The 13,362-nt window shown below is 37.3% G+C and overlaps 2 protein-coding genes across 6 annotated transcripts; one reads left to right on the top strand and one right to left on the bottom strand.

Annotated features, from left to right (window-relative positions):
- Positions 1-92: 92 nt before the first annotated feature.
- Positions 93-4,057, bottom strand: LOC110838784 (protein-lysine N-methyltransferase EEF2KMT). 5 transcript variants are annotated; one of them, XM_022082368.2, is made up of 6 exons: positions 3,827-4,057; positions 2,487-2,639; positions 1,839-2,024; positions 769-1,219; positions 449-586; positions 93-347 (listed from the first exon to the last, which is right to left on the bottom strand). In XM_022082368.2, the coding sequence occupies exons 1-6, from the start codon at positions 3,920-3,922 to the stop codon at positions 241-243; spliced, it is 1,131 nt and encodes a 376-aa protein (XP_021938060.2). In that variant the 5' UTR covers positions 3,923-4,057; the 3' UTR covers positions 93-240. The 5 variants fall into 5 exon arrangements, with proteins under 5 accessions (XP_021938060.2, XP_021938061.2, XP_021938062.2 ...); XM_022082369.2 differs by having other exon boundaries at positions 3,884-4,057; XM_022082370.2 differs by lacking the exon at positions 3,827-4,057 and adding an exon at positions 3,703-3,758.
- A 36-nt stretch (positions 4,058-4,093) lies between these two features.
- On the top strand, positions 4,094-12,417 carry Tif-IA (RNA polymerase I-specific transcription initiation factor RRN3 homolog Tif-IA). Its single transcript, XM_087349082.1, has 9 exons — positions 4,094-4,514; positions 5,460-5,549; positions 6,650-6,779; positions 7,313-7,418; positions 7,595-7,747; positions 8,140-8,616; positions 9,335-9,513; positions 10,608-10,869; positions 11,547-12,417. Exons 1-9 carry the CDS (start codon positions 4,317-4,319, stop codon positions 11,770-11,772), a joined length of 1,821 nt encoding a protein of 606 aa, XP_087205208.1. The 5' UTR covers positions 4,094-4,316; the 3' UTR covers positions 11,773-12,417.
- The last annotated feature ends 945 nt before the right edge of the window (positions 12,418-13,362 follow it).

Here is a 13,362-nt window from a genome sequence, read left to right as displayed (position 1 = left end):
GTGCAGACTGAGAATGATCAGCAGAGCTTAATCATCTGAGAACTGTCAAACTTAGTCATCTGAGATAGGCTAAGCATATTATTAAGATGGTAAACATTTTCAGGGGTATATTGAACAGCACCATTACATGATTCAGCACTTTGTACCAAAACAGTGTTGAACAGAACTGTTCTGTAGTCTGTCTGAATAGAGCAAAACAGCCCATTCCAGTAGGGCAATACATCTGTAGTAGTCTTGCCCTCATGTGTTTGCAGACACTCTGTATAACTTCACTGGCACATCTGTGGAATAATACAAAAATGTGGGGGGTGGCAGGTCCTCTTCAGCAGCTTCCAAACCAGCCTTTTCTGCAACAGATAAGAAACTACAAGCTTCGCACCAAACATTGCATGAAGAGAATGTTATTTTTCAGTAAAGATCTGCAGGATGGTGATGGAGCAATACTTACTCAAAAGTTGCATGAATGCATCCAGTGTCTCCTTGTTACGAACTGTGCAAGCCAGAAGTAAAATACAAGGCCTCTTGAAGAGAAAATGGCAGAATGCTTGACACAGCACAGGGAACAGACTTACATCATATACCACATCTGAAATCCACCATATTTTTACCTGCAGGACATTTGATTAAAAATGCAAACAGAGATTCAATAACATTAAACTATATGGCACAAATTATACAAGTTGTAGCACCATATGAAGTTTGAGGATGCACTTACAATACTGTAACAGTTGAATGGATATAAGCCTGTGAACAATATAACTGACAAACCTGCAGCTAGAACAACCTCTGGAGATATCTGTGTCACAATATTACTCATGGGAACAGTTTCCCAAGGGAGGTTCAACACCCTAGTTTCAGTATTATTACACCTTGTCCTCAGCAACACTTGACGTCTGTCACACAGTTCAGTTTGTTTATGGCCTTCACACGCTGATGGAGTAACATTTCTGTCATCACTATGTGTGTGTCTGACAGCTGCATTCTCTTCATAACTGTCCCCAGGAACATAGGCATTCTGCCCTGTTACATTCAGCAAGATGTTGGATTGCAGCAAGCACAGTACTGCAGGGTGGCAGTCAGAAAACCAGTAGGTGGATGGCTTGCAGTGCAGACTGACACACAGTCCTGTGAGACCAACCCCTGATCCCAGCTCCAGTACATGTCTGTTTTGAAGGAATTTGCAATTACACAGGCACCAGTCTGCCAGAGCCAATGCAGCCTATAACATTGAAGGAAAGGAAGCAAAACCTGGATGGTTATCAGCACAGTCTGACATAATCCTGCACAGCCAGCACCTGATCACAACTTTAGTGAAGCAAATCATAGTTACCAAGCATCATTAAGCATAACCTGTAAAATTACATCCAAAACACAGCACAGTGTAAGTGAAGCCTGTCAATTAGGTTTCTGCCTACATCACTTCCTATACTATGCTGATGACCGATTCTTGGGCTATTTAAGAATGCTGTTTCAACTGCAGAAGTCACATAGCATTGAATGAAATGAGAAGATCATCATGAAAATTGAGGAGAGAAGAATTTGGGATATAAGTGGCCATGTCTTGTTTTAAGATGATGCCTGTGTCCAGTTCCAACAGTCTACTATCTCACTGCAAAGGCCCAATCCAACGTGGGATACGCAGTGGCCATTCTGGCACTAGGATAGGTTTACCCTTCCAATTATCATTCCATTACTGATGCACCATACTTGTCTGTCACTGCCTAAGGTATGCAGTAGGCCTGACCTGCCAACATACTGTTATAGCTGACCTTTGACCCAGTACTTGATTGAAGATGTTAACTTTTTAATTCATATTGCTAGAAGATGGTTTATAGTACCTGCCAACTACAGAGCCCTGTAGTTCCCTGAGATATGAGCTTGCTGCTCTCCCTGAGAGTAATAGTTCCACAGTCATCTATCGCAAAGTGCCTGTAGTGGGTGCCAGAGTCAATGTTGGGAACACTCAGAAGATGACAGTATGCAGCATACAGTTCATCCAGAACTTCTTGTCCATGTCTTTCCAACTGGAACAATTCACTTCAGTCAGACAAGGCGAATAAACAAGGAAATGTGGGTCCATTTAAATTCTGTAGATAGGTGGGATCTAGTAAATACAGTAGGCCTACTGATGATGCTTCGTGAAGCAGAATCCTCCTAGAAAAGCTGGTCACAAAATTTACTGCCTCTTATGAAACCCATAGTTCATTACCATGTACACAAGAGGCCACCACTGATCTCTATTTCCCTAAGATACATTTTAATATTATCTACCCCTAGGTCAACCAAGTGGTCTCTTCCTTCAGGCTTTTTAAAATAAATTTTGTTGGCATTTCTTATCTCTTCCAAGTGTACTACATGCTCTGCCAATCTCATCCTTGATTAGATATGTATTATTAAATGTTATTAATTTGTAACAAAGCATACTAGGAGACTGAAGGGGAATATTAAAAATGGACTATTATTTAAGCACAAACTATAACAAATACTTTAGTGATGACGTCCTTGAGAAATGCAAGTTGGTAAGACAACTTCAATGGGAATTTCTTCACGAGTGGATGGTTCACTGTATTCTCCAGCAGCAACTTCTGTGCTAACATGCTGTTGTTACTTCTGCTGCACAGTTCATGTAGCAAGTCACTCTGCACAGACAACAAGAAATAACCATGACCATATGTGGCGTGTTGCATTCCTGGACAGTTACTGGATCTAATGTTCAACATAGCAAGAGAGAAAGGCAAGAACACACTATGTGCAGGACAGCACAACATATTCTTCTCTTCTGCTAACCTTAAAAATAGTTACCATTTACTTAAAACTTTAAATTCCATGAACTTAACAGTACATACTTCCTAGGATGTTATAAAATGTTCTGAAGATTTAATTATAGTTATTCAGTGCCCAGTGTATTTTATGTTCTAAACATTATACTTTATTGGTTCAGTGCAATGAAATTGATATGTATAATTTAAATTTGCTAAGTGTCAATCTTTATTTTCAGAGAAAAATTAACAGTGTCATTTATTTATGAACTATTAACCCGGTATTCAGTCCCTTCCCCATGGTAGAACTGACATAATTAGAAATTCCCAAGTATTGCAAATATTTAAGAGGCAATGGCAAACCACTTCTGGATCATCTGCTAAGAATGTATATGAACAGGTCCCAGTCCGAGAAAAGGATGGAAGGATTCTGTTCATATGGACCTGTCGTCAGACAGAACACTAAATAATAACTTCTTTGATATAATTACCTTGCCCAGTATAATTTAATGTATGTATAACGTGTAGTTGTAATAATGAGGATTGTAAATGAATGGTGATGGCTCAGGATTGTTTCCATTGGTGGGTTCTGCTACAGGGAGTTATTTAGTTAGTAAGTTAGCTGTAATAACCAATTATGTATCATACATTTTTATTTGTATTTGTGTTAGGTAGACTTGACATGTTCATAATATGCCACACTCTGCATCATTGGCATGTCAAATGAAGAACCTACGGAATATAAATTAATTCTAGTTCTTAAGTAACTGGGCAAACAAAATCGGATATCATTGCCAAATGAAGTTTGGATGAGAAAGTCGCGGCGGAGTGTATAGCATTCGTGTTTCGTATTTGGGTGGTCCCGTGTTAAAATCTCGGCCTGTAAACCGGCCATCTTTACTGATATCTTTGTCGTTTCTCCTTTGTCCCACTAGGTATATACCATAAATGATGTCACGATCGCTTTATCTGATATCCTTTCCAATTAATTTGTTAATCACCCTAACGATATCATATATTTCGAGCTACAGGCAGCATTAAACAAATAAAGGAAGTATGTCAATCACCTGCCAATGTATTGTCTTAACTGAAGAGGCACATAAAAATTGCTTCTTGATACATACTACACTTAGTTTTATTAGCTCAATTTCTTCTAAAGCCATGCCGAAATTAACAAGCGTTGTAAGAAATATCAGTAGTTCCAAATTCCAGCGTACGAATTTATAAATATCGTCGTATTTTGACTAACTTTGGCTTGTACCAAGTCACAGACGTGCCAAGATCGGTTTTTTAAAATCTGTGGTTAATAGCAAGTGGAATATGTATGCCGAAAGCACAGATAATACGAACCGAAATTTCTTGTACCATGTATGGATGTGGCATAATGGAGTTGCGGTGGTCACATGTAGAGAAGACTTGGTGTAAATATAATTTATTGCGCCAGGAATTATTATTGTAATTGTGTGTACTGTGTTACACTTTGTGTAATGCTTCTGTTGTTGGTAACATAGTTTCTATGTTATATCAGTACCATTCTTCGTTGTGCAAATAACACTTATGTCGGTGGTCACTGCTTCTGTATCTGGTCTTTCCTCAATTTTGAGGAGTCCAGGAATTCGAAGTGGAAATAGAGAACAGCGTGTTCGGTTCCGGCTGCCAGAAAGCCTTAAAACAGTTTTACTGGATTTTATTGACAGAGAAAATGTAAAATCTTATGAAGAATTGATTTTTACAATTAGAGATGGAGATATCCAGGTGGGTATATAAAGATGTATGAATGCTTGATGCAGTTTTTTAGAGTGGTATGCTAACATAATTCAGTTGTTGTAGTTTATAGTATATGTTGGCATTTGAAGTTCACTTACTTTTCCCTTGTGATCAAACTTTTCAAGGGCTGTATTCTCAGGTAGTACAGGAAAGAAAAATCGAACTTGTGGTTATTAGATTATTCGGAGATATCTCCAACTTTGCTGACGGAAATATCAGTAAATTTTAGTATGTGTAATTTGAACATGTAGGGTTCATGAATAAGGAGGTGTATGTACACAGGCTGAGGGTTCACCTCTGCTAGAGATAAACGGATCTTTGGATAAGTGATATATGCTGGTCCTCCACCATCATTTCAAGCTACGCTGTAGGTCCCCTGTGTTGGTAATTATCTTTGCAATCACCTTCTAACTGGAGGTTATGGATTTTGCCCTAGGGTTGGCAGAAGCCAAGAAAGATCATCATGCACCATGTCTGGGGTTAATTAGAAACCAGTCAAATAAAAATGTGCATTTGTATGTACATTTCTATAGCAGATATACAAATACATGACCATGAAAGAGAGAGTGATTAAAGGAAAATGATGAATAGATAAATGTTTTTGGTACTTGAATGGGAGAATAGTAGAAATGTGATGCCAGACATATGTGGATGACAAATCAAATTAATAGTTATGATAACATATGAATAATGAAGTATAGGTGGCATATCCAGCAGGCAATTAAACTGTTTATGTGAATAACAAGCAGATTTTTAAACACCTGTGTAATAGAAGTTGAAAATATAAGCAGTTTTCCCATGTGTAGGAGATTAGGGAATTATCAAAATTTTCATTTGTTTAATGTTGGAACTGTCAGTTGACGCATTTCCAAATGGAGGTCTGGTAGTATATTGTGGACAGGTTGCTGAATCATTTTGAATGTCTTACTTTAGGATGATGACTTGATGCGGTTACTGACAGAGGTCCAGGATTGTATTTCACTTATGGACAAGAAGCTGAGACATTTTGTTGAAGCTCTGTTGGTAAGTAATAAAATGTGGAATGAGTCAAGTCAATATGTGTTTCTGTATCTGTTAAATGTACAGTTTGTCTGTCATTTGGAAGGTCCATCTCTGTACAGTGTGCAAGAACTGTAGATCCTGTAAGGATTATTTTTCTTTTTGTAATTATTAGTATTGCTAGAAAATATACTGAACTTGCATTTTGTTGGGTTGATTGTCTCACCTGTAAAAGTAGTGCCTCCATATGTTGTTTCGAAGAATTTTAATTTTTAATGGCAAAATCCCTGTGTGTTTGTATGTACATGTACTTGCACATGCTGCCTCAAGCTTCATTCAAAGAAATTTCTTAAGTATTTATGGTAGAGAGAAGGTTCATGGTCCAGTCTTTTCTAAATTTTCCTCAGCTGAGATCCATATAAATTATTTAAAAAATAAACTGCGTTATTTTGGAAGCTTCAGTACTGATTTCCTGGAATACTGTTAAGCCATAGACAGTGATGAATACATGAACTTCGATGTTCAGAAGGCCAGAATACCAATACAGGCTTTTATACAATCACATTTACCAATACATACTCTGAACTGCATACTTTTTAAAACTTCAGTCTGTTTAATATGCATGTTTCACTGCACTCATGCTACTAACCACCCAAGAATGGGCTCAATGAGAGTGCCCAGAAGTGTTGTTTGGGATGTCTGTCTCTATAATCTGTTACCACATGCATGTGTACTATGGTTCATCAGTTATTGCCATATGACTCAGAAGCCAATATGTAGTTGTCTTAATATTTTGCATTCTGGATGAGAAAAAATTTGTGAGTTGTGTATTTTGAATAGTTTGGTATCATAATGTCTTTATATCTGTATGTGTGTCTCTTCTGCTAATAATATTTTAACCAACTGCTCAGAGAATGTCACACAGAACCACTCATGATAGCCAGTCTTTAAGCTGAGACTGAACCTGGGATCTCATAGATATGAATCAGGAGCACTGATCACTTAAATTAGACACAAATGGAGCATTTGAAATTTGATGTGGTTCTAAAGCTAGCAGCAAGAATGTGGACAGACACAATGAGATACAGGAAGTAGAGTACTTTTACAGTTGTGATTTGTTTCAGATGTTGGATTGGGTGCATCAGAACTGCAAAATTGTGAAGAAGTTTCAGGAGTTCCTGCTGAACTTGCTGTCTGCCCACAATTATTATACAAAGAGTGCCTTTGAGAAGTTGATGCCAATTTTCAAATCAGGTTTGTTTTTGCTATGTAACTAATATGAGAAAAGTTAAAATTTCTACTTTAAAATGGTCTCCTAAAAACTTTATTCAAATATGTAAAAGTAGTTCTCTCTGCTCCAGTAGTTTACAGTATTTAAAAGTTAATTTGTTGAAAGATGAATAGTACCATTCTGTGTATTTTATTCCAGAATTTTTGTGAGCTTGATATGAGTTGAGCTAACTTATCGGTAGAGTAAATCTCCAGCTGGATGACCTGGTCGTGATTTCCCCTTCTCACTCTGCCCCCCCCCTCTCCCCCCACAGTAACCAGACTTGGTCTGGATCCGCCCAGCCTCTGCACCGTGTATTCCAGGATATCTTTACTTAAGAGTAATGTGGCCAAAACATGAATCAGATCATTCAGCTGCCATGTGTCAAGATTCAGATTACTTGTAAATCTACCATTATATATATTTATCAGTGCCTTCATGACAATACTTGGGCACAGGTGTATGTTATAGAGGAAACCAGTCTGTGCCGTAGTTTCCATTAGCATTTCTCTTTCAGTTGGCTGTGAGGATGAATGGACAAATGGAGTCCCAACAGAGGAAGAGCTGCTGGTGTTTGGCCATGTCCACACTGTTCTGAGAGTCTTGCTGCAAGTGATGCCAATGTAAGTTGTTTAAATCAAAATATTCTCAGAATATGAGTTTAATTATCAGCATCTTAACAATGACCCTGCTGTATGGAAATAATTTAGTTCCGAATGTTATGAGTGTTGCGGTCTGACATGTAGATTGTCCTTCATGTGTCCTTAACTACATTTTCTTTTGCCTTGTGTTTCTAAAGGGCATGTAACATCCTGGTACAAGTCATGATAAAGCATTTCCCATATCTCCGCCGCCCAAGCCATGAACAAGAATGCTTTGTTTACAATATGCTCAGAGTAATTGAATATCAGCCCAGGTTGCGGTTAGAAGTCCTCCTCATCATCTTCAAGAGGTACATAAGTATTTATTTTTTAACTACCAGTCATCATGGACTAATGATAGATTCATTTTGTTAATTAGTCACAAAGCACTGCCCACTTTATTGTAATAGAAAGGTAGGAAATTTGTGAGACTTATGATTTGGGTGCATGATGTTTCAGTCTCTTGTACTGCAGATCATATGTTTAAAAACTTAATTTAATGCTTTGGTATATAACTCCTTCAGTCCTTGGTCCATGTGGATATCTTTTTTATCTTTTATGTATATGTGATTATGGGAAAATGTCCTGTTAAGCAGTAAAAGAAGTTTTTGTTGGAAAAGATTTTATGCTATGTAAATTTGTGTAGTCTCATAAGTATCATGGTTACTGTAAGCCATGAAACAGAAATACATTTATGCTACAGGTTGGTTGCACTGGATGTATATGCTCCAAAAGTAGAAGTTTTGGACCATGAGGAGGCTGAAGAATGTTTTGAAATGGACATTGAAGAGGCTGAGGCAAACAAAGTATCGGCACAAGTGCAGCAGTTAGGTATGAGACATCCTATAGCAAATAATCTCGACATTGCAATGGTGCAGTTGTTTATGTACCTGCATTCTGAGTGTCATGGTGGCAAGAAACAGCTAGACTGGGAGAGGACAAAGCAGTTGTACCATGACTTAGTGACAGTATTTGAGCAAGTCGTCTTGTCGACCCATGCTACACATCATGTACAGTTTCTTCTGTTCTACATCTGTAGCTTCAGGGTGACAGTAGCAGAATCTTTCTTGAACTTCCTGTGGCATAAAGTGGTGTCTCCCAGCATGCCATCCATTGTTCGACAGTCAGCTATTATGTACATGGGCAGTATGCTGTGTAGGGCATCATACATTAACATCAGGTGAGTTGCTTGCTGTTTTGCAGTTAAATTTCATTAATCGGAATCTAATCATTTATGAAATGCTCTCTTTTGCCGCAACAGTATGTTGAGCATGCCGATGTATATATATGATGTTGTTTCTTCTTTCATATCATATTTCCACAGGTACAATAAAATGATCATATAATGAAGATAATATGAGTTTTCTTGTTCATTTTTTTTTCCAAAATCACTGAACAAATGTCAGTAAAATATTATATTGAGGGTACACAACAGGAATTGTTCTTTGGTCATTTCATATATAACATCAGCTTTTACATAAGACTGTATATATAATTTCTTAAATTAATTTAAAAAATGGTTCACCATACAAACATTTTCATATGTGACATAAATGCAGATCTATAACATTTATTTCAAATACACCCCCCCTCTCCCCTCCCCCTTCTCTCTCTCTCTCCCTCTCTCTTGTGTGTGTGTGTGTGTGTGAGGTTTGAGGTTATATCAGTGTTGTTGTTTTAGGTTGTAATACTATGTGGATTTGTAGGTAGATATCTTCATTTAAGAGAATATTGTCTCTTTCTTCAGCAGCTTGTATTGCTGAAGTATGTAAGCATTTGAAAAATATTTTGCTTCTTTTTTAAATATCATTGATACAAACATTTTTGTTGCTCTTCAAAATTGCAGTTTCAAGTTAACATCTGTTTTCTACTTCAGTGACTTTAACTTTTAATTTCAGCTTGTTGAAGGCTTCGGTAGCTGAAATGTCTGCCTGGGTACACACATACATCTCCAGTCAAGATGGGTTGGAGTGTGCCAATTCAGATGTACGAGTCCACTCTGTGTTCTACACGGTGTGTCAGACACTGTTCTACGTCATAGCCTTCAGACATCATGACCTTGTTCATTCTAAGAAAAGTATGTGAGGGCAAACATACTTTTTCTGCAATGTCATTCTGTGTGCAGTAACAAAATATTTGCTGAGTTACACTGAATATCAGCTCCTCTATGGCCAGCCAAAGTTGGATGTGATGTCCATTGTTCTGTTACCAACGAGGTGGAACAGAAAAAAAGAATCATGCCCCGGATTTAGTAGGGATACTAATTATGAATAAACCCTTTTGACTGATGAGTATTTCTTAGTTCACCAGCTAATGCATGTTGAAAGAAACTTGCAAATATTTCCTAGTGTTCCCCAAAATATGCCAGTGTGTGTACAATTTTTTACTTACAATATGTGTCTTATCAGCAAAAAAGGTTGCATAAGTTGTACTTCAGTAAAGAAATGTGCTGTAGTTTAAACTGTCTTGAGATTCCCAGGCCTTAGAGGTCAAACAGTTAGCACTGTAGAACAAAGTATAAATAACTCTAATGAATCTTCAATATTACATATTGGAAATGCAGTGAACCTAACAACAGAATTATTTTATGTACTCCATAGTTCTGTATTTTAAAATGTACCATATTTCCTTGATTGTAAGATACAGCGTTGATTTGGTAATGGGTTTCAGGAAAATAAAAGATGTTGTATTGATCCTAAGATGCCATTAAATGTAAGATGTAGTAGCTCAGTCAGTATAGTGACTGACTCTGGACTGGATGAATGGGGTTCGATCCCAGACTGCAGGAAAAGGATTTTTTCCTTTGGCCTCTGCGTCCAGACCGGCTTTGGGACCTACCCAGCCTCCTGTCCACTGGGTACCAAGGTCCTTCCCCAGGGGTAAAGTGCGGACAGGGCATGATGCTGACCACTCACCCCTATCTAGAGCTGAGGTTAAGAATGAGTACGAGCTGTACCTCCACTCCCCCCCTCAAGCGCCTACATGGCGTATGGTGGAACAGCTTTACTTTATATTGATCCTTGGATGCCAACAAATGTAACATGCAGCCTGATTACAGAAATGTTAAAATGTGGGAAGAAGTTTCTCCTAAAATCACGAAAATATGGTACTTATATACTGATATTATTAAAGTGGAACTTGTGAGAACTGTGGCATCTGTTTCCTCCACAGATCTGGCATTTCTACAGAGTCTAAACCTGACCAAAATTGTGACATGCAGGCTAAATCCATTGAAGGTTTGTTTGCCAGTTGTGGCCCAGAACTTTGCCACAGTGACTCGGACATATCAGCTGGCGTACTGCTACTCTGTTCTACAGCACAACGCTCGCTACAGCATGCCAGTGGTCCATCAGGATGACAAGGGATACGCTGTCAACAGGGACTCTACCTTGCTTGATACATTCTTTCCATTTGATCCATTTGTCTTACGCAGGTCAGTAACGATTGCCTTTATGCACGTTACTTCACGTCATATCACCCAATGTTTTAGGTTTAGGTCATATTGAATCTCTCATATTTCATTCATTCAACAATTTCAAGAATATTAGAGATGAGCTCCAATTTGGGGACTTGGTTTATCTACTTTTACACACTTGAGTGCCATCTCTTAACTTTGCTTTTGGGTTTCTCGTCTGCTTTTGATGTCTCATCCTGAGCACAGGTGTGAATCCCACCTCATTTTTTCACCTGTGATGCTAATATTATTTCAGTTCTTGTGTGTATCATCTGAAAGTTCTGCGTATACCCCAGTTTAATACTGAACTAGTGGTTAGGAATTCTGCTTTATATTTAAGCAGTATTGGTTTGAAACTACCCATAGATTAGGTATCTTGACTGAGGGCTTTCATGGTTTTTCAGTTATTTCAGGCAAATATTGGAATAGAATCTTAAATTAGGCTGTGATTGTTTCCAATTCATTACTCACTGATCATTCTATTATTTGATGCTGTATAGTTAGAAATTGAATAAATAAACAACTGTTATGCTTTTGCTACAGTTTGAAAGCCTTTTTTAAGGTATCTTGTGCTGGATAGCGTGAAGTTGGACAAAAGACTTATTAATATTTTTGGAACAGTACAGCCGTAATGAAGTATGTTGTGTGTTGATCAGATGTGTCCAATTCATCAGACCCATATACTGTTCATACCAGAAGCCGGAAGAAGAGAACTCACGTATTTTGTGTGAACAGAATGTTGGCAGCAGAGGGGAGAATGAAGAGGATGAAGATGAAGATGATTTCTTGGTGGATCAGCTACAAGGAAACGCCCTTTCGAATTCAACCTCTGCCCCAGATATGTTTTCGTACAGTTCATCACCGGGTTTCAAATGGTTGTAATGTGTTCACAGACTTTGGTTCAAAAAGGGATTGGAGTAATCTGTTCTAGGATAGTGAATGAAAGAACTGATTTAAAAAGCCCCATTTTTGAAGAAAGGTGCGGACTGCCTTGTGATTATTTATTAGAGTAAAGAAGTTTAGTTTTGAAAAATAAAACTATTTGATGTTTATTAGTTACAAAAATAGAAGTTGCATTTTGTTAAAAATTTCATCTTTTTTCTTCCAAGAGACAAAGACTGTTTTAAATGACTTAAGAAGATAACAAAATGTTCATTGTGAACTGAAAGTATTTGATATTTGTTTTTTGAAAGAACAAGTGAAATTAAAACTCAGATATGATTGTTTTTGTATATGCTTTACAGCAGACTGTTTTTGTACATAGTAGTTATTAGTGTCCCTATTTTTATGATAACTTAAGGAAAGCCAAAGTTACACATTCAGAAAATTAACTTATATCTTCATTTGTCACATGTTGGCACGTGTATGTGAATTCACATTTTATATTTGCCTCTCCATCTCCAAAGCATTGCATGTTATTTCACTGTTTTAATTTCTGATAAGTCTTTTCTGGAATCATCCCCTTTCTGAACCATTGTCTGTAATTGTGCACATGTCAGAAGGACCACATTAAAAGCTCATTCTGTTCCCAGTTATTTTCATTACAGTGCAACCCTGTTCTCTTGCCCCATGTTCACTTAACCATTGTGAATTAGATGTTCTTCCAGTTCAAAAAACTTCCTGTTCACCAAAATCCTCACATAATGCTTCGCACAAAACATTTTATAGGAGACATTTCAAAATTGGCCGTTAACTGTTAAGATGAGAGACAAACGTAATAAGATGGCTCTTTTGTAGGTTCTAGCGCTGTGTAGTTTGGTAGAAGTTTGCCTCAGATCCTACTGAAAGTAATACTGTTCAATTTGCCATTTGCACCTCACACATGTTAACACAGTACTATACTTACATTTCCGTGGAATTAAAATTTAAACATTTAACACTGATTCTTTGCAGTTTATGTAACTTCATACGTCTTATCATGATGTCACATACATCAGAACCCCTACTTTTCTGGGTTTATTTATTTGTTCATTCTGCTACTCAATGCATTTGATGTCATATAAATATGAATGAGCAATGAAAATACTCCTGTGAAATAAAAATGTGTAAAAGTGCCATAAAATTCCTGTTTCATGATATACTTATGAGCTCTAGCTTAATTTATTGAGTGGCCTGTGGACAGTTGTCCAATTTTGTCATGTGAACATTCCTGAGTGTCAATTTTTAATATCCAACAGTTAAAAATTAATTGTACATTTACAGGCAAGAATTTTTTTGCCATCTCTACTACAGTTGTGCAACATGTTCTGATCCCAGTGTCACTTGTGGAGTTTTTTCCCCCCAGATTCTACACCTATGGTTTGTATAAGCCCTAACAGATTTCAAATTGTACCTAAACATTTTATTTATAAAAACGAATTGACATTTATACTCGATAAATACTTTTGTCAGTACTTTCCTAATAGAGGTCAGAAAGTTCTTTTCATAACTCGGTGTTCTATGTACAAGATTGGCATTACTTCAGAAACAACA

The sequence above is a fragment of the Zootermopsis nevadensis genome, unplaced genomic scaffold (genome assembly GCF_977971745.1).
Source record: "Zootermopsis nevadensis isolate Lab colony 2312 unplaced genomic scaffold, Znev_1.0 Znev_ptg000015l, whole genome shotgun sequence".
In the NCBI taxonomy this organism is placed as follows: domain Eukaryota; kingdom Metazoa; phylum Arthropoda; class Insecta; order Blattodea; family Termopsidae; genus Zootermopsis; species Zootermopsis nevadensis.
The sequence above is the reverse complement of the archived record's forward strand: the minus strand, read 5'-3'. Positions and strand labels throughout refer to the sequence as shown.